At 37.5% G+C, this 20,310-nt stretch overlaps 1 protein-coding gene across 3 annotated transcripts in view; it reads right to left on the reverse strand.

The window, feature by feature from the left end:
• Positions 1-20,310, reverse strand: part of BBS9 (Bardet-Biedl syndrome 9) — a 266,566-nt gene that overhangs the window by 220,129 nt on the left and 26,127 nt on the right. For all 3 annotated transcript variants that reach the window (XM_065665815.1, XM_065665814.1, XM_065665816.1), the window contains exons 7-10: positions 18,139-18,313; positions 13,727-13,811; positions 11,849-12,032; positions 10,906-11,035 (exon numbers count right to left, since the gene is read on the reverse strand). In XM_065665815.1, coding sequence (XP_065521887.1) covers positions 10,906-11,035; positions 11,849-12,032; positions 13,727-13,811; positions 18,139-18,313 — 574 coding nt within the window. The remainder of the gene's footprint in view (positions 1-10,905; positions 11,036-11,848; positions 12,033-13,726; positions 13,812-18,138; positions 18,314-20,310) is intronic.

Below are 20,310 nucleotides of genomic sequence, written 5' to 3' on the forward strand. Positions count from 1 at the left end.
TTCTTCTGAGTGTGTCAGCATTACAGAGCACACATTCAGAAACTCCATCTTAAAACAAACTCATTTCAACCAACTTTCCTCTTCGTCACGAAATCCTTTAAGTCTTCAGTAGCTCAGAAATAAAAGCATTAGTTTAAAAAAGCAGCATCACAAGTCTCTGCTTCAGCTACTGTTCTGCTGGGCCCCAAGAAGACTGCAACACAAAACATATACAAATAGAAAAAAGCCTTTTACAGTAATCTTTCCTTGTTAAAGCCATCCATGAATTTGCACATCAATAGAAGCAATAAGAAAAATATGGGTAACCAGTTATATGATTTATAATACATTAATTTCTCTGTTGGAATGTTTGTCAGCCAGTCAAGATTGTTATAAAAGCTTGAGGAAAATAAAGCCATGTTTAAAGACAGTAGGGGGAAGGGGAGAGCATTTAACAGTTTTATAGTAGTTTCCCCACAGCTACTGCACTCGTGCAATATCCCTGCAAATACCATTACTTCATTTAGCACATTTTGCACAGAATCTGGAATTCCAATTACTGTTAAATTTCTTTTATTGTAAACTACTTTTTTTTTTTTTTTTTTACTATATCTCACACAATAGTCAAAGTAATGGGAAATCTAAGGGGACACTTTAACAGTGAGGAACTCAAAGTATGAAACAAATTATTCTGGTATCTAAAATAACTACAGTACAAAGCAACTCCTACACACATATGGTAATAATTTGAAAAAGTATCTTTTATTGGATTCTGGGTAATAATAACAGCATATGCTTTTTGTAGATCTTCTCTTACTAAACAAATTGCTCACAATATAATTCTTGAAGAAATTAAAATGCTTTGCATGTTTCCAGTTCTATAATACCAAACTGATCACTCAACTGACATAGAAGTTGGAGCTGTAATTCTAAGTTCTACTTGAATGACACAAGCTAAGCTTTGGACAACTCCCAGGACAAGGTCTGGTTATTGACACAATTTACAGCTTTAATTATTTATACTTATAATAGGCACATAAAATTTCTACCTCAATTTCAGAAGTAGTCTTAATTGGTATTACTCATACCAATCATTTTAGAAACCAAGATGTTCTGCAGTGTTGTTTTCAGTGCCTTATAGATAATGTATCATTTATAAACTACTAAATTAGGAAACTAATTCCTGAACTCTACTCAAGCATTTCGAATACACTTCTCTCTCAATTTCATCATCCTCTGAAGTAACTACATGCAAGAGCATAATGAAAATAGTACTTTTCAGTTTAGTGCTTTTGAAAAACAGATTGTTCTAAGTTTCATTACCATTTCAGTGTCATTTTAGCTGTGCGAACTATTTGACAAGATGCTCAAAGAAAACTGGACTAGGAGTAATAAACTGTAAGAGTTTTCTAACATCAACTACTGGGAGTAGAAGTCAAAAGCCTATCTTACTCTTACTAAACACTAACTCCAAAATCAGACCTTCAGCTGGATATTTAAAGTATACCTGGTACAACCTCAGTGCCAGCTAGCCCCTGTTTTAAACTGGTTTGGGGTATCTGTGGAAGACCCTCAGGCTCCTTTGAAAACCCCTCCCTTATTACAAAAAAAAATCCTTTATTCAAATTTACATCAAAAGTAATACTTCTGTGTGTAAGACTTCATCATTCTGCTATTACACATGATAACAGATAATCTGCTTGCTCTCAGAAACTAAAATTCTTTTAAGGTTATTTATACTATGTATTTAACATGCTTTGCACACTTTGAAGAGGGAAAGTAAACATATAATGCAAATACAGTGTTCAGTTACAACTGTTTAACAATCTGTAATGATATTGAATATCATTAACCAGTAAATCATAGACTCATAGAATGGTTTGGGTTGGAAAGGACTATTTTTACGCTATTTACAGCAGTTTGGGTGAGGGGCCTTGTCTGCCAGAGCACTACTGCCACCTGCGGGGCAGCAACAAGGCAGGTGAGGGCCAGCCAAGGAGCACAGCTTAGGCACAGGCGAGCCCCAAAAGTTGCTGTATCGTATTAAATGAAGCAGTGGGGTTTAAACAGGGTGAGTATGACAGCTTGACAGTTAAACTGTTAAGATTCCCTTAAAGCTTAAACAATGCATGCAGAGACATTGACATCCATGAACGACATCATGATGGTTGGAGACCTCTGCTATAGAGACAGCCTGAAAGAGCTGGGCTTGCTCAGCCTGGAGAAAGCTCCAGGGAGAACTCGGAACAGTGGCAATATTTAAAGAGGCCAACAAGAAACCTGGAGAGGTGTTTTGGACAAGGGCCTGTAGGGACAGGACAAGGGGAATTGCTTTAACCTGACAGAGGCGAGATTGAGATGAGCTCTTAGGCAGAAGCTCTTCCCTGTCAGGGTGCCGAGGCGCTGGCACAGGGTGCCCAGAGAAGCTGTGGCTGCCCCATCCCTGGCAGTGCTCAAGGCCAGGTTGGACACAGGGACTTGGAGCAACCTGGTCTGGTGGAAGGTGTCCCTGCCCGTGGCAGGGGTTGGAACTGGATGAGCTTTAAGGTTCCTTCCAACACAAACCAGTCTGGGATTCTTTGATCATCTTGTGGTTCCTTCAGACAGGGAGTACACATACTACAGGCAAGATAGACACACGATTTCAGCTCTTGCTACATATTGCATCTGAAATCAATTTTTATCTGAAGGATTAACCAACTTACTTTCTTGTTGTTTTAAATATAAAATCAAAGCTATTTCAAAAGCAGTGAAGGTTTTGTTAAAAAATAAGGTAGCCAGCTATACAAAAATGCCTATTTAAATCAAAATTAGTATTTCTCACAAAATAGAATAAAACCAGAGTATTCAGATTGCTGACACAGGCCTCCAGAAATACATGATCTTGCTTTAGGCAGAAAGTTGTAAAGAGCTCTGAAGTATAATATATTCAAGGAATAGTTCAGAACTTCCACATTCCATTTCATATCATCACAGTTCCATACCTAAGACACCTAGTGGCATTATCTAAATGGAAAATGAATGCGAGGACTGATAAAACCTGGTAACTTCAAACAAGAGTGCAGCCTCTAAGTCCAAGCTCCAAGTAATAAGAAACAAGAGAAATTACTCTCTGATTTCTTTTATGACAGTACCACTGTCAGCATTAAGAAAAAAATTAAGACCAAGTGTGACACCTAAAACGTCTCCATGCTTCACTCCCTCTTCAGCCGCACCAACTATGTATGTCTCCATCTGCGCCTCTTTTGCCATAAGCCTAAAAGCTGTTTCAAGGCCAGACTCCCTCACTGGCCGACAAGCACAGAGCAGCTTCCAAAGGCTACACAACACAGCAGCTACAGCATCGTGAATACAGCATCTGCAAGGCCTCAAAATTTATCCTTCATCTAAACCTTCTCTTCTCCCCCTTCAAGATAGTGTTTAGAGTTCATTTCACTCCAGGTAAGCTGGAGAGGACCCTAGCATCTCTGCTTCAAACAATAAATAGACCCAAGGTGCTACACTGGTAACATCTACACTCTAGTAAGTTTTAGATAAAGCTTATTCTCAACTGTTGGCTTCATACAAGCTAGTATTAGGCACTACAGATCTGTCACAATATGAACAGGCAGAGAGAAACAGCAGGTTAGCAGGAAAAAGAAACCCATGCAATTTGTTTAAAAGCTAGTATTTAAAATACAATACTTGAAGGGGAGTTACTTGCCTTGAGCTCTTGAGCTCTTGAGCAGTTAGAATTTTCACCTTTAAGGCTTTCCCTAGAACCATGAGGGTAGGAATATTTTAAGTGTTATTCTAAAGTAAGTTGAAACACTTACAAACCCATGACTGTAAAAAGTATGCTTTGTGAAAAAGCAAATCAGTGACATGCAATAAAATTAGAAGGACAGGCATTATGGGCACATGCTTAATATCATACAATTAAATACCTTTTGAAACTAACTTGCTAGAAAGCCCGCTCATTAATCACAGTATATGCTGGACACAGTATTTGGCACTTCTATGTCTTTTGCAGGATCAGAATCCCACTAAGGTAAAAGAAATGCAATCATATTCATATTTTGTGGCTAAGCTACACATATTAATAATCAAAATTATCACTATAAAAACCTTTAAAAGGGTAATGTTTTGTACTGCCACCTCTTGATAATCCAATGGTACTGGATTAAAAAAAAAGTGATTTAAAAATGTGATTAAAAAAATGTGCAGGTTTCTTTCCTTCCTAAAAGCATCTCTTTAAAATGCAATTATGCAATTATGCTTAAGTAGAAAGATTCTAGAATTCTCTGCATTTAACTTCTCAGATCAAGCAATATTCTTACAGAACACTCAAGAATTTATATATATACAGGTACATAACTGAAGGGTTCATACGGTGCGTCATAACTGGCATTGCTTCTGGTATAGTACTACACAGAAAAAGGAAAAATCTTTCAACAAACTATAAAGTTTGATTCCTGCAGTTTTCTTTCCATAAAAACGTGTAGCAAGTGCTAAGTTTTCCTGGGTTTATATGTAAGTTTTGCCATTTTTATATGGCGATTCTTTAACAGTTGTGGTAGCTGCGGTGATGTCAGTTTTAATAAGGAATAACAGATGAGCTGGAATGAAGAACAAAGTATATTCAAGCATCTGGACAGCTAAAAAATTCAAAGAGAGGGGTTTTATTTCGACTCCACCCACTATTACCCTGTATGTGATTGTACTTTTACAGCTTATATACTTAATTCAACATTATTTCTTGATATTTTTTCCAGATAAATTCAGTTCCTGTTACCTTTCTACTGTTTGGAGAGTCCAGCTACACAATGTTCATCTAACCACCCAATGTACCATGGTTCTGTGCCAGAGAAGTTGAAATTTCAAGTTCCTACTTGGACCAGGCCAGTATTTTCTCACTTTCAAATTGATTGCAGATTTCAAATTTCTTTTAAAACCACTGGAAGCTAAAACTTCATAAAGCACATTTTCAACCAATGGCTGTCCACCAGAATACTGAGCTTCAATCTTTTGATTCATATACCTCGTTTAAACTGAACTGATCACGTTGTCCTGTTACTTAGGAGTTCAAACCTGGGAATTAAACCTGTGTCAAAACAAAGAATTTAAACACTAGCAATTATTTAGAAACCTGGAGACAGGTTTCTAAATCAGAGACTTTATATATAAACTTACACAGATAAACTGCCATGAAGTTACAAGCATGTTAACTATGTACCTTCATCAGTCAAATACATTCCACTTCTTTATTATTTCTGCAAGGGGAAGATGGACTTACACAAGAACAACAGATTTTAGACCTATTTAATACTTTATTTTGTCTTACAAGCAGTAAGAAAGTTGTACGCTACTATAGCATATCAAGTCAGTAACTTTGGAGTGATTCAGTAAGCTTCCTGCATCTCAGCCTACACAGTCTCTAATTTATTACTTTAATAAATTTATTACTTTAATAAATGTATTACTCTCTTTAAGTCTCTAATTCAGTAGAATCCATAATCAAACACATAACAGCATAAATCAAAACATGAACATCAATAGCCCATGGGCAGCTGGCTTTAACAGATGGGTGATTGATTAATATATTACCACGTGATACTGTCTTAATGGCTGCTGTTTCACAACACTGATGTTAGAAGTCCAAGTTTGGCCCCTATAGTCAAGCCTGCTGTTATCTTATTTGCAGAAGATAACAAAAAAATTACAGGATCATTCCTCAGTATAAACCTAGACAGACTTGAAGTTCATAAAGAGCTCAAGTATGGATAAAGCTTACTAAGTGGCCCTGCCTGCCATCTTGAACATATAAAGTCTGCTTTTATTTCCTGGCTTTTCAACAGTTACTCCTGTTTAAAAAATAATTGGTTTTCCCCCCATCTCAAATATTGAAAACCTATTTACTAGCTTAGCTCAAGCTAAAAAACTGGGTACTGGAAATCTAATGTTTTTTGAAACTCAGAAATTCTTATTCTTTAAAGGTGATATATTACTTCTGCACAAAAAAAAGAAAAAACAACCTTTCCAGACTGCTATATACTTCCCCTTCAGATAACATGCTGTTCCACTACCAAGTAAAATGATATTTATATGTCAAATACATGAAACTGTAAGGAAATATTCTAGTAACTTTCACCAACTTGTCTATACCTGTCAACCCCTTGTAATCAAAGGAACTTCACATTTTACAAGGCATATATGTCAGTTTGTGGGTTATTTGCTTCAAGAATCTTTCTTCCATGAAGAACAGTTCTTCTGCTCACAGATACAGTAGGATATATAAATCCTGACAAAAGAAAGTTGGTTCCCATATTCTAAAAGCAAGAGGCACCACATATGCAAAGTATTCAAATACCTTTAGACAAGCACTAGAGGTGGCTTGTTAAGTTTTTTCTTTTGGGTATTTTTAATCCAATTCCAGTGTGGCTGAAGATGAAGATATCCTTCATTTAAACACGAACTTCATTGATAAACTGGTCCCTTAAGTCGTAAGAGTCCTCAGTAGATTAAAATGAGAGGGAAGAAGTATCTCCCACAATGCAAGCCCCTGAACCCTGAGAGAAGGCTGGTTTACTCTTAATACTGTGCTTGCTGATAAAGTCCACATGAAGTCAGCATTTTTTTTGCTATACAGATACCATCAGACTTCATTTCTTGATGGATAGCTAAAGGCACAAAGAACCAAAACTGTAAATTTTATGAAGTATGATGAATATTGTGAAATGTTATTAATATTATGAAACACTGACTTGAAAGAGAGGTATTTGAGGAACTCTGCAGTCTATTTCAGTTTGAAAGAAAAAAGTCAGGCAACCTTCACAGACTCACCAGGTATAACTTAAAAGCTGTATACAAACAAAACCAGGTAGTAAAATTGAGATTAGTGAACTTCAAAACTGTTCAGAAGAATCAAACTCCCTGATTTAAATGCTTCATGCTTTTCTATTGCAAAAACAGGTTTGCAACTTGGAAGTGATCAAAACAGAAATCCCCTTCCTGAGACTACATCCAAGATATAATGCTCTGTCTATGTAGTTTTAACTCAACCCACAGTGGCATTTCAGCTGTTTGTGATGGAAACATCCCTGAGGCTAGCAACATGAGCTATTTTGCTTCAGACTGAATGCACCTTAACATAATGTTCTAGTTTCAGGCCAGCCAGGTCATAGTAATACCTAGCCAGCCATTAAAACATGGTACTCTTAGGAACAGCTTTGCCAAGTGAGTTAGTGTCAAATAAATAGAAAAGTAGTTGTCTAAGTATTTTAATCTGCTCCAAGGACCTTTTATGGTCAAGCATATGAAGACAGGATAATTCAGGCACAGAAAAACAAGTCTTGTGATAGGCCCTTAAAAAGTGACTTTCTGCTACTTTCTGCATAAGTTCAGATGATTCAGACAAACATGACCCATCTTTTTGGTGGGGGAGTAGTAAGTCACTTGCCTTTACAGGCTCAAATTCCTGCCAACAGAGAAAAAATTACTTTCATATGAGGTGCTTTTGCTAACAGGAACTCTATGTAGGAGCCGCAATTCTATGTGGGCTTGCTCCCCTCATAATTACTTGAATTATGGGGTGGGAGACAGAAAGAAAATCTATGCATCTCACGAAGCATCAAAAAGTGACTAATTCATAGACTTGATAATCTATTAATGTACTAGATACCACTCATGACATTTCCTTTGCAAAGATGTGGAGGTACAAGGAAGGTTTTGGAAAAGAGGTCTCTGATGAAAAAGAAATACAGAAACTGCATGTCAAGAAATCATAGAATCATAGAATAGTTAGGGTTGGAAAGGACCTTAAAATCATCTAGTTCCAACCCCCCTTCCATGGGCAGGGACACCTCACACTAAATAAAGGAATGGACTTTGAGGTCAATGCTAAGAAGAGATTTATATAATTATGGTGGATACCAAGCAAACATTGCTGCTCACAATTACCATTTCCACAGAGAAAATTTGAGGGAAGTGGGAATTTTTGTAATTCCTTTGTGTAGCTTCCCAGATCTCAAGCTTTCCTAACTGCAGCATATGGAAAGTTTCCCTTCAAACAACCTTAGAAGGTTTTTTTTTGTTGGTTTCAGGGCAGAACAGCTACACCATTTTCTTCCAGAGATTCAGCTGCAGTGAAAATGCTTTTGCAAAGCCATAACTTTAAGGATGACAACACAGGGTGTTCAGAAATGCAACTGTCCAAGCAGGCTTATCAACAGGAAGATGAGTTTTTGCTGAGATGAAGTCCTAAGCAGATTAACCAAAACTGTCAATGAGTGGTTATACCTCTGAAGTGTTAAGCATGGGGGAGTCCCCTTGACATTAAAGCCATGTCATGACCAGTTAGTAACTACCATACATTAACAGAACCAGAACATAAACTTCTAACAAACTAGTGAACAAACTTCTGTAACAATGAAGAACTGAACTTTCAGTTCAGTGACCATAATTCTAGAGATCTTCAGGTAAACCCAGAATAAGAATAAACTCATAAACCCAGAACAAACTCCCAAATTTCCCCCTGTAGCTCAAGTTTCTGATCACAAACATTTATATGAAATATTCAATTTCCTGACAGAGAACATTTGGTTTAACAGAAGCAGTTCAACATCTTAAAAACACAATGCAGAGACACCTCACTAAACATAAGTAACCATCTATCTTTGATTCTACTTTTCCTTGCATGTTTCTGAAAATGGAATAGAAATCAAGCAGTTTATGCTGGAATTTCATTCTAAATATTGTAGTGTGTTGTTATTAGTTACATACTGGAAGTACTGTATATCACATTATTGTAAGAAGATGAATCAATTCATAAAGAGTACACTGATCTTTGAAGTAGACTATCAAGATTATAGGATAAAAGTACATGACTGCCTTTATGAAGTAATCACTACCCCTGCCCAAGGGATTTATACAAAACAGCTTCTAATGATGCTTTTCTTGTCCATCAAGCCAGAGCCATACGATAGTAGTACACATGCCAACAAGAAAATATAGATGAACATCTATGATCTGGAGAGACAACTTTCAGAACACTCCATTTACCTCCTTAGTATTAGTGCAATAAAAGCAGAAAGGATGTGAAAGTAATTAATTGACATACATATTTAAGGCATTTCAATCTCTCAACAGTGTAGGATTAACAACTCTATGCTTATTAAAGTACTTCATATTATTTATGTTACAGGAGTGCCCAGAGGCCCTTACTGAGGCTGAGGCTTCTCAAGCAGAGTATTAGAAAACCATTATCACATTGACTCAAAGAATTCCCTTCCAAATTATTTTTTAAAACAACCATGTTTTAAGACAAATTACTATCTCTGTAAGCTTTGCTACAGTTTTTGCTGTTCGGCTCCTCCTTATTTTTAACATCAAAAGTACAAGCATACTGCATGTTTTTAAACAGAAAGACAGAATCATAGCTCTGAAACACATCTGCCCTAGACCTCTCCCTGCCTTTCAGGCCATTTGGTCTAGACACACAAGTGTCCCTTCATTTACCAGTACCTGTGTAAAGAGGTATGTATAACTAGACTGCTGTCTCTCCACCCTCTACAGAACAAAAGCCCAAACCAAACCCTAGCATTAATAGGTCTGTGGAAATTTGAAATGTCACTAGCAAAAAGATCTGGGACAAATTAGTAGGCTCTCAAGAGTCTCACTATGATCAATCTACCAAGTGTTAAAGTTCACATGGAAAAGGCAGAATCTGCATCAACTTCTTAGAGGCATTATTAAACAGATGGTTCCATAATACGACTTTCCAAACAAAAAAGTATGTACACAAACATTAGCACAATCTGCTGTTGTAAAAATCTGTGCCTTTCTCAAAGTTTTTTCTGACACAAATATTTTTTCCCAGCTTCAAAAGCTGTACTGTCATATCCTGCATAATTAACTATTGGTTTATACTAACTGGCCCACTGAGACTCTTCATTCTGTTTTACTTGTAAGATGCGTTGAATGAAAGCCAGCACAACTCTCTCCAGAGAGTCTAAACAAAAATTTAAATTACAAAGCATTAAAAAATCATTAGGTAACCATTAGTACCAAACAAAACACAAACATCCCTCAGATTGCTCTGTGCAAGTCAGTTAAGCCAGTTAGTCTGATGCATTTTCATTTGTTACGAGATAAAATGATCAAGTATTCTACAATCCAGCGTATGGTGGCACAGCAGCCATAAGCCTACTGGGGATTAGAAGTAACCCACCTGCCACAGATACTACTGCATCCTGTACGGTCACAGGCACTGGGCAGCCAGCACCTACCACAGGTCTGGTGGCAGAGTCCAGCCATAAGCTAAGTTTGTCTGTAGCTTGCTTATTTCAGTGACAGGCTCAGCGTAAGTTACCAATATATCACTATTTCTTTACACCTGATCCCCCACCCAAACAGATTTACACCTGACCTGTCTTATGCATGTTTTATAAGAAGTATTGGTCTGCTGCAGTTCAATCCTTAGCAATTTCAATTAAGTTCCTTAATTTCCACAGTTTAACACTGGCGTTTAATATTCTGTTCCAACAAATCATCTCTGGAATTCGTATGCTCTTAGAAGCTTAATGGAGAACAGATTTTCTGTGAGATTCCCTATTTTCCTGTCTCAGAGAAGGATCCTACCAGATTGCAAAGCTTCTCTTTTCATTCTCTTAGAGAAGAAACTGCTCCACCAGAGCTATAAGATCCCAGGTTCTACCTTCACTCAAGAAAAATAGAAAATCTAGAGCACAATACAATTCCAGTATTCTTCTAGAATTAACAGGCTGCCCGATAATTAAATTAATACTTCACAAAACAAAGAGAAAGCACTTTGAATTTTCCTTTCACAAGTCACCTTGTTGGCATACCTCAGAACTGATTGTTCACATCTAGAGCAAATTTCACAACTGGAAATTGACGTGAAAAAAGTAAACTTGATAAGTTACTTACTGTAAATTTGCTACTTTCACTGATACAGGAATGTGGGGAAGTTGAGCGGCCCATTTCAGTGTAACATCTTGATAAACATTCAACATTTTACTATGGTTTCCAATTAGAGTGTTTATTGTTCCTTCTTTCACTGTTAAGAGATACAAAACCAGTTTTGGACATAGGTGATTAATTATGGACACCAATATCAACTGCACACTACACAATGTAACCAACAACTGGCTCTAGCCAGCCACATCACGATGAACAAGGATTCCTAATTGCCATGCTGGCATGCCAGGATAGATGTGACAAAATACACATTGGTTAAGAATTAGCTACTTAAACTTCTCCTTAAATGACTCATGAATACTGATTAAAAGTGTATGCATTTGTAGGGTTTATTTATAGTATAATTTAAAACAGAAAGCATAAATTGTGAAAATAAGATGATATTTTAAATCTAAACACAGTGTCAAAAATTTAACTAATAGTATTGGAAACAGAATAGGTATGAAGAATCTGTAGTTCTATAGTAGCACCCAACCAAGGTCCTTCCACACAATGTAACAAGTTTCACCTCCTACCAATGAACTTAATTTGATTTTTTTTCACTGTCCATAAATGACAGAAGGTTTCAAACACTAGTTTACTCTTCCAAAATTTCTCATACTTAAATGTCTGTTGCTTTGGCAGCCTGGGCAAACTTACTCAAACAGTAGAACAAGCACCTCAATTCAGCGATGAGAAAATATCTATTCATATGCTAAAAATTATAAGACATCACACTAAGTAATACTTGACAATCAACCTGCTTCATCTAAAAAGAGAGCTCTGATTCCACAGACTTCCTAAAGATCAACAGCTTGTTGAGAAAAATCTATTCAGAGGAGGGGAAAAAAAGAAAACAAACAACTTGGCTGTAGAAGTAACCAAGCTAAAGTTGACTTTTCCTTTTACAAACCTGAACAATAAGGAATGAAGCAACTCGGGCTGTAATCAAGCTTTTTCATGAATCGAATTTGCCCATTATCCTTAAGGCAAAAGAAGTTTCTCTCACCAAGCACAAAAACAGAAGAAACTGCTTGATTAAAAGAGACAACACATATATCCAGTGCTTGCTCGCCGAGGTTTAAAACCCAATCCACCTTCAAAAGAAAAAAAACATGCTCCAGAGATCAGTCAACAGCTGCATATTAAAGACAAAGCTTAGAGAAGGCTCAGATCTCATCAAGTTACATGAATATCATTAACATAGACAGAAATGTAAAATCAAGGCCTTTTTCTGAAGGAGGGATATCCTGTTATTTTGAAGGCAATTGGTAATTTTCCTTATTGTGAGTAAAGCAGCAAAAACATCCACTTTTTTAAATAATCATGAATTAATGGCTAAGCACTTAAGTATATTCAAATTTTAATATGCACATCCCATTCAGAATTAAAATGCTTCATGCTTTAACTATTAAATCCAAGAGCAGAATATTAAACTCATTTAAATCTGTACATACCTTAAGATAAAGGGCAAGATTAGAGACAAAAGGTGGTAACTTATTATTCTAAGACATGTAAATGGAAAAACAGACAAAGTTTTAGCTGTCTAAGCCAACATTCATGCTTACAGTCAATAATGTACGCCCTTCAGTCTGATGAACATTTGTGTCTATTAGTGCATTTTTCCTACTACATACATGGATATAATAAGCAACTACTTAAAAATTCTGCCTTGCCTATATCCTTACATCTCTAAATACTACTGCTTATTGATACGTTCCATTGGTTTGTTGTTTCAGCTCCTCTGATAAATTTCAACTAATTCACACAAGGAAAAATGGCTTTTGACTTCTGCCAAGTTGCTTAAACACAAATTCTGAATTCCTGAAGTAAAAAAAAATATCCAAGTTGAACTGTCAGCACTTCCTATGAGAACAGCATCAATCACTTTGCTTGAAGAACTTATGATGTGTTTGTAAACACAGTTGCCTATCTGATACATGAAGCTGGAAGTGCCATCCTAAAAGACAAAGGTAAAAAAAAGCCAGGTTTGTTACATTTGTCTCCATGTATGCTTCTCATTTTAGATTAAAAAAAAATAATAATATTTGCAGTATATCCAAATTTCTTATTTAAAAACTATGTCTTCTCCTAATGCAAGACTTAGGATTCTGACTGACAGTTTCAAGAAAGTTGTACGATTAGCCACTAGAAGGAAGATGCTCTCCCAATATTTTACTGTCATACCTGAAATATGCTGAGTATACACAGTACATTAAGTGGACAAGCAATTCTATTCCAGGACCTCAAAGAAGGACATTTTCTTCCTCTTAATAGGAGACAGCTCTAATATTAAACAACTTAGTCATAGGGACCTCCTGAAGACTATTGAATCCACAGGTTTTTTGACCAAAAGAGTCCAGGATACTATTTATGGAACTGGTTTTCACTGCTGAGTTTCCCTAGTAGAATGAGGTTCATTTTCCAAGTCCAGTACAAAGTCACAAATAAACTTAGATTAAAACCATGAGCTATTTTCCCAATTATCTATTTTACTTCAGTTTAAGTTCTGTATTACACCGACTGCCTTAGAAATAGTCATTTCCAGTACACAGTTCTCTCATGGTTGTTTTTTTTTTTTCTCCTTAGAACATCAGTGAGTTTTAAGGCCCAACCTTAAACAACTGAAAGAAATCTTAATAGAAATCTACTGGAGTCTTTCCATTTCCTTTAATGGCAATTGGATCAGGTCCTTTGTCAGCAGACAATGTTTCCATTCGTTACTTTACACTGGTTTCTTTACCATGTAGGCAGCGTACCATACAGGTTAAGTAAAATAAACAGGTTTTACCACAAGTCTTTTTCCAGAACCAAGTTTTGCCTGGTCTGTTTCTTGTCTTTCATCAGCATCTGTTGCAAATGCCAGCACTTGGTATCTGTTTAGAAGAAAAGATGTTTAAACAAGTAAGAAATAAAATGTATCTTTGTAGTTAATATCCTTATATTAAGAAATAATATAATTATCATATTATGAGTATAGATGTACAGTAAAGCACGGTCTGAAAGGATTGTCAGAAAACCTACTGCAACACATCTATCAACAGTAAAGATGATGAGATAAATATTACCTTAGGCTAACAGCTAAATGTAAAGGCGGAAATTAAACATTTATTCAGACTTTATCTGGTGTTAAATTATTTCAACAGCTAAATATATTAGAGGATAGAAATCTAAGCCACAAAGACAGCAAGAAACCAACTTCTTTTCAAATTGCGAAATCAGTATTCTAATACAAAATTGAGGGTTTTTTTCTCTTAAGCTTTAGAAAACTTCTAAACTTCGCTGCTAGATTTAGTACTCGCCAACAAGGAGGGTTTGGTCGAAGTGGTGACGGTCAATGGCAGCCTTGGCTGCAGTGACCATGAGATGGTGGAGTTTAGGATCCTGTGTGGGAGGAATAGAATACCTAGCAAAGCCACAGTTCTGGATTTCCGAAGGGCCAACTTTGGCCTCTTCAGTCAACTGCTAAGGGAAGTCTCATGGGAAAGTGTACTAGGCAGTAAAGGGGCTCAAGATAGTTGGTTAGCATTCAAGGACCGCTTCTTCCAAGCTCAGGATCGGAGCGTCCCAATGAGTAGGAAGTCAAGTAAGGGATCTAGGAGACCGGCGTGGTTAAACAAGGAGCTGCTGGGCAAACTCAAGTGGAAAAGGAGAATCTATGGATTATGGAAGGAGGGGCTGGCCGCTTGGGAGGAATATAGGACAGTTGTTAGAGGATGTAGGGAGGCAATTAGGACAGCTAAGGCCTCCTTGGAACTCAATCTTGCTAGTCGGGTTAAAGACAATAGAAAGGGCTTCTTCAAATACATAGCAAATAAAACTAACACAAGAGGCAATATAGGCCCACTGCTGAACGAAGTGGGTACCCTGGAGACAGAGGATATAAAGAAGGCAGAGGTGCTGAATGCCTTCTTTGCCTCTGTCTTTACTCCTGCAGACTCTCCCCGAGGGCCCCGGATTTCTATAGCCCCAGAAGGAGTCAGGACAAAGGAGGAGTTTGCTTTGGTAGATGAGGATTGGGTTAGGGATCAGCTATGCAATCTGGACATCTGTAAATCGATGGGTCCGGATGGAATGCACCCACGGGTGCTGAGGGAGCTGGCGGAGGTCATTGCTAGGCCACTTTCCATCATCTTTGGTAAGTCGTGGGAAACGGGCGAGGTGCCTGAGGATTGGCGGATGGCAAAGGTCACACCAATCTATAAGAAGGGCAAGAAGGAGGACCCGGGTAATTATAGACCGGTCAGCCTTACCTCCATCCCTGGAAAGGTGATGGAACAACTTATTCTTGACTCCATCACTAGGCATATCAAGGATGAGGGGGTCATTAAGAACAGCCAACATGGTTTTATGAGGGGGAAGTCATGTATGACCAACCTTATAGCCTTCTATGAGGAAGTGACTAGGTGGAGGGATGATGGTAGAGCGGTAGATGTAGTTTTTCTTGATTTCAGTAAGGCATTTGATACTGTCTCCCACAGCATCCTCATAGATAAGCTAAGGAAGTGTGGGCTTGACGATCAAGTAGTGAGGTGGATCGAGAACTGGTTGAAAGGAAGAAGGCAGAGAGTTGTGGTCAATGGCGCAGAATCTAGCTGGAGGTCTGTGACTAGTGGAGTTCCTCAGGGGTCGGTGCTGGGACCGGTGCTGTTTAATATTTTCATCAATGACCTGGATGAGGGAACTGAGTGCACCCTCAGCAAGTTTGCTGATGACACAAAACTGGGAGGAGTGGCTGACACACCAGAGGACTGTGCTGCCATTCAGCGAGACCTGGACAGGCTGGAGAGTTGGGCGGGGAGAAACTTGATGAAATTTAACAAGGGCAAGTGTAGAGTCTTGCATCTGGGGAAGAACAACCCCATGTACCAGTACAGGTTGGGGGTTGACCTGCTGGAAAGTAGTGAAGGGGAAAGGGACCTGGGGGTCCTGGTGGATAGGAGGATGACCATGAGCCAGCAATGTGCTCTTGTGGCCAAGAAGGCAAATGGCATCTTAGGGTGCATTAGAAAGGGAGTGGTTAGTAGGTCAAGAGAGGTTCTCCTCCCCCTCTACTCAGCCTTGGTGAGGCCGCATCTGGAATATTGTGTCCAGTTCTGGGCCCCTCAATTCAAGAAGGACAGGGAATTGCTTGAAGGAGTCCAGCGCAGAGCCACAAAGATGATTAAGGGAGTGGAACATCTCCCTTATGAGGAGAGGCTGAGGGAGCTGGGTCTCTTTAGCTTGGAGAAGAGGAGACTGAGGGGTGACCTCATCAATGTTTACAAATATGTAAAGGGTAGGTGTCAGGATGATGGAGCTAGGCTTTTTTCAGTGATATCCAGTGATAGGACAAGGGGCAATGGGTGTAAACTGGAGCATAGGAAGTTCCACGTTAACATCAGGAAGAACTTCTTTACTGTAAGAGTGACAGAGCACTGGAACAGGTTGCCCAGGGGGGTTGTGGAGTCTCCTACACTGGAGATATTCAAGGCCCGCCTGGACAAGTTCCTGTGTGATGTACTGTAGGTTACCCTGCTCTTGCAGGGGGGTTGGACTAGATGATCTTTTGAGGTCCCTTCCAACCCTTGGGATTCTGTGATTCTGTGATTCTGTGAACTACCCAGAAATACAATCTGCTATATATAACAGCTACTCTGAAACACATCCATTAACTAAGTGATTCCAATCCAAGATATAACAGTAAATTGGCAACAATAGATTGCACATCCAGCTAAAGATGAGAGGTTTGCAAGTTTGGCTTGGGATTTATTCTTTTAAAACTGCCAACCAACCATTTAAGAAAACTGGCAATGAAGACATTAGAACAAACGATGTCAACTGCCAGAAAAGCTTTGCACATCCATCCTCATATGCAACCCTCAACGTTCAAAATGTGCTCATTGACACTTCTGTAATTATTCCTTTCCTGAATTTATGCTGCTGTCCTAACATACTGAACTATTCCATTGCCCACATATCACTAAGTAATCAGTGAAATACTGAAGTTCCCTACAGAAGTGAAATAACCAAGAAAAAGAAATTATCCAAAAAACAGCATTTGATTCTGGAAGTCATGGAGTGCCATCAGCTCCTAAGCTCAAACCAACACAATTCTGAATGCTCCAGTTCAAGTTTAACAAATAGATTATGTATTTTTCTATATTGTCAAACTTACAACTTTAAAACGATGATACCAGCAGCCCTCACATTCCAGGTGCAGGTATTGTACTGCTCACTAGCAAAGGATTTTAGTTTTTAAAAAATATTTACCTACAGAAGTAAACTATGGAGTAAGAACCTTTAACTGCTTAAGGTGAATGCTATGACTTAGTTAAAAATACTAAATAAGCTGCTTTTAGTACAATGATTATGTCTTTAATTGTCCTCTATATGAACAAATTCAGTTCCCTCTTTCAGTTTAACATGTGTAGGTTAAGCTGCAGATTCTGACCAAATACATCTTTTTCTTTTCACCATATTTTATTGACAATCTTAGCTGGCACATTGTCATTTTATTAACTAATCGGGGACTAACAGTTTTCAAACCAAACTCCCATCGTTCAGCAATATGTATTGATGTTTAATGTTTTAATGGAGAAAGAATAAAGCAAAGCAAGCATCAAGTTCCTTGGTCTTTTCACACCTTTGAAGTTGCCCAATCTGTTCGACAGTGGGCCAATTCCCTAGATCTGCCTTTTTACATCTGAAATATCTGTGGAAGTGCTTGTTCTTCAGACCTTCTGCCAGCAGAAGTTTTAGCAAAGCCCTGTCTCAAATCTCTTCCAAAAACTGAACAGATTTATCAGGCTAACACCTATCTGCATCAAAATAAAAAAATCCCATTGAAACAACAAGAAGGAATATCTTCCTCAAGCAGTACAGTGCAGACAATGCTGAAAGTACAGATTAGACTGAACCGAAGCAGGGAAAATCCTGGCACTTGCAGGACAATTTGATGAGCTAGTAAACCTTAACACACTAATGCAAATAAAATAGGATCATAAAGTCCTTAGGACACAGGATATGCTTTCTTCTATGACTGCGCAGAGACAGTAATCAGTATACAACATAAAGCATTTTTCTTCTTTCCTGCAATTACTTATCCCCTGCTTTGGGATAACACATTAGTACAGGCAATAAGTATTAGACATGATTACTTTTGGTTTACATACTAAACGATAGCACCAAAACATGCTATAATCACCGAACATGAACACATACTTGTAACTCTCAACCTGTCGGCAAGAAGACACTGTAATGAAAGAATCAGTCCGAGAGCTGTATGTCAAGGGACCAGGCAGCAGAAAACCAGGTAGAAAACGGCCAAAAGCATAGCTTTCCTGTTCAAACAACATGAGCATCCCATCCATGGACTGTATACATATCAAATCTCGACCTGAGAAAAACAAAAGAAATAAAATACAAAAGGAAACAAAGGATTTTTATTTATATAATTTTAATCCTAAAATTCTTGGTAAATTAAAACTGTACTCAGAAGTAATCCTAACAAAAATAAGATTAATTGTAATTTACATATTTACTGTGAGGAAAAAAATGCTAAATATGCCAACCTCAATAAAGGCTTGCTTACTAAAATAAACAAGACTGGGGGGGGGGGAATAACATTCAGAATATATTAAGAACAAAAAAGAGAGTAAAATATTTTATTTAAAACCAAAATTCCTAAAGCTATTACTATTACAATCTCAGTTTAAAGAAATGTTTAAGACTGCCAAAATCCCAAATTACTTGGGTTCTTAAATGCCTCCATACCTTACAAGCAGTCATAACAACCATGGTTTAAAAATACCCTGTTCTACTCTTTCAAGTCTACTTAAGCAAATACAATACAAAGTCCTACAAATATATATTGTTGTGAAAATAATACAATGGTAATGCTTTCCACACTTTGCATTCACATTTCTGTCTTTTGAGAAACAAAAAGACCAAACCAAACCAAACAGACACAGTCCGTGTCATCAACAAAACCAAGGAGTTTTTCCTATATGGAGGACAATGAAAACTCATCTTCCTAAGCTGAAAAAAATGTCAGAATCTGTATGAATATAGGAACATGCTATACAGCAGCAATTCAGTGTGGAAATCATTACTGTTCGAAAGTAAACAGACTGCGATTTTGCCTGATACAAAAGACAAACCAATATATCTTTGGGTTTTTTCTACTACTGCAAGTGAGAAAATGTAAATATATCATGTTTATAGCAGCTCGTTAAACCAGTGACCACCTGTTACTAGCAGCTTCAATTTGATGATTTCAGTCTCAAAAGTTTGATCTGTAACATGCTGAAGTTTATGCCACTGCACTGGAAACTTGAAATATTTTAAATGTTTCCTCTTCTATGTGCAGATTAAAGTCATGCTCCTTCTAGAAAATGTAGACTCTTTACGTCTGTTTATGGCAAAAGTCAATGAAGAAATGTTTCCTTTGACCAAATGCAATCATTTTTGAGAGAATTATTATGGGTTAAGAGATATATTGCTATATTTGAGAGAATATATATGGCTTTTGGATACCCAAAATAATTTTCTAAACAAAGAAATTGGTTTAGAACTAGGACTTTCCTAGGATTTTGTATACAGACTTTTAAAACTATAAAGTATGGTCTAGGGCTTCTGTTCAATCTTAGAATTTATTGGTTATAAAATTAGAAACACACAGTACACAAACACATCAGACATGCAGATATACACGCAACTCTTAAATGTGCATAACTTGTGCATTTCCTCTGAAATTATTTGTATAAAGCAGCTTTATTAAGTCTCTGAGAATCATTTACCCTCTTAAACATTCTTCATAGAACAGCTTCCAGAATTTTCCGATTTATTCATAAGTTGTAGATGAATTCTACACCTAAAATACGCAGTATTCAAGGTTACAGTGACTGCTGATCATAGTCAGCATATTTGGTTTGCTGCTTATACTGAGTCTCTGAAGTACCAGCCAAAAGCACTGCAATGACTTTGCTAGCAGATGATTCAGAAATAATAGTGATCTACAAGTACCTTTTGTTTCAGTTAAAAAAATAAAGATGCATGTGAAGATATATGCATTTCATATATGCATATATGAAGTTATTAAGTTACTACAATTCCGAATGCCCTCCTTTTCATCACTAACAGCTGACACTATCAACTACTATTAGTGTAAATTAAAAATACATGTTAGCGTAAATTAAAAATATATACATAAAAGAATTGTAGCAACTACACTAGTTAAGTTCGCTTTATCACTTGAAGCACACTAAGGCTGTGAGCAGATAAATGAGAGAAATCAATCTAATGCTAAGGAGGCAAGTGATCCCTGCTCACTCACCTCCTTCCCTATGCCTCCAGCTCCAAGACACATAGCTCCTCCCCATTCCCAAGCCAGAT

This window comes from Lathamus discolor, chromosome 2 (assembly GCF_037157495.1).
Source record: "Lathamus discolor isolate bLatDis1 chromosome 2, bLatDis1.hap1, whole genome shotgun sequence".
Taxonomy (NCBI): Eukaryota; Metazoa; Chordata; class Aves; order Psittaciformes; family Psittacidae; genus Lathamus; species Lathamus discolor.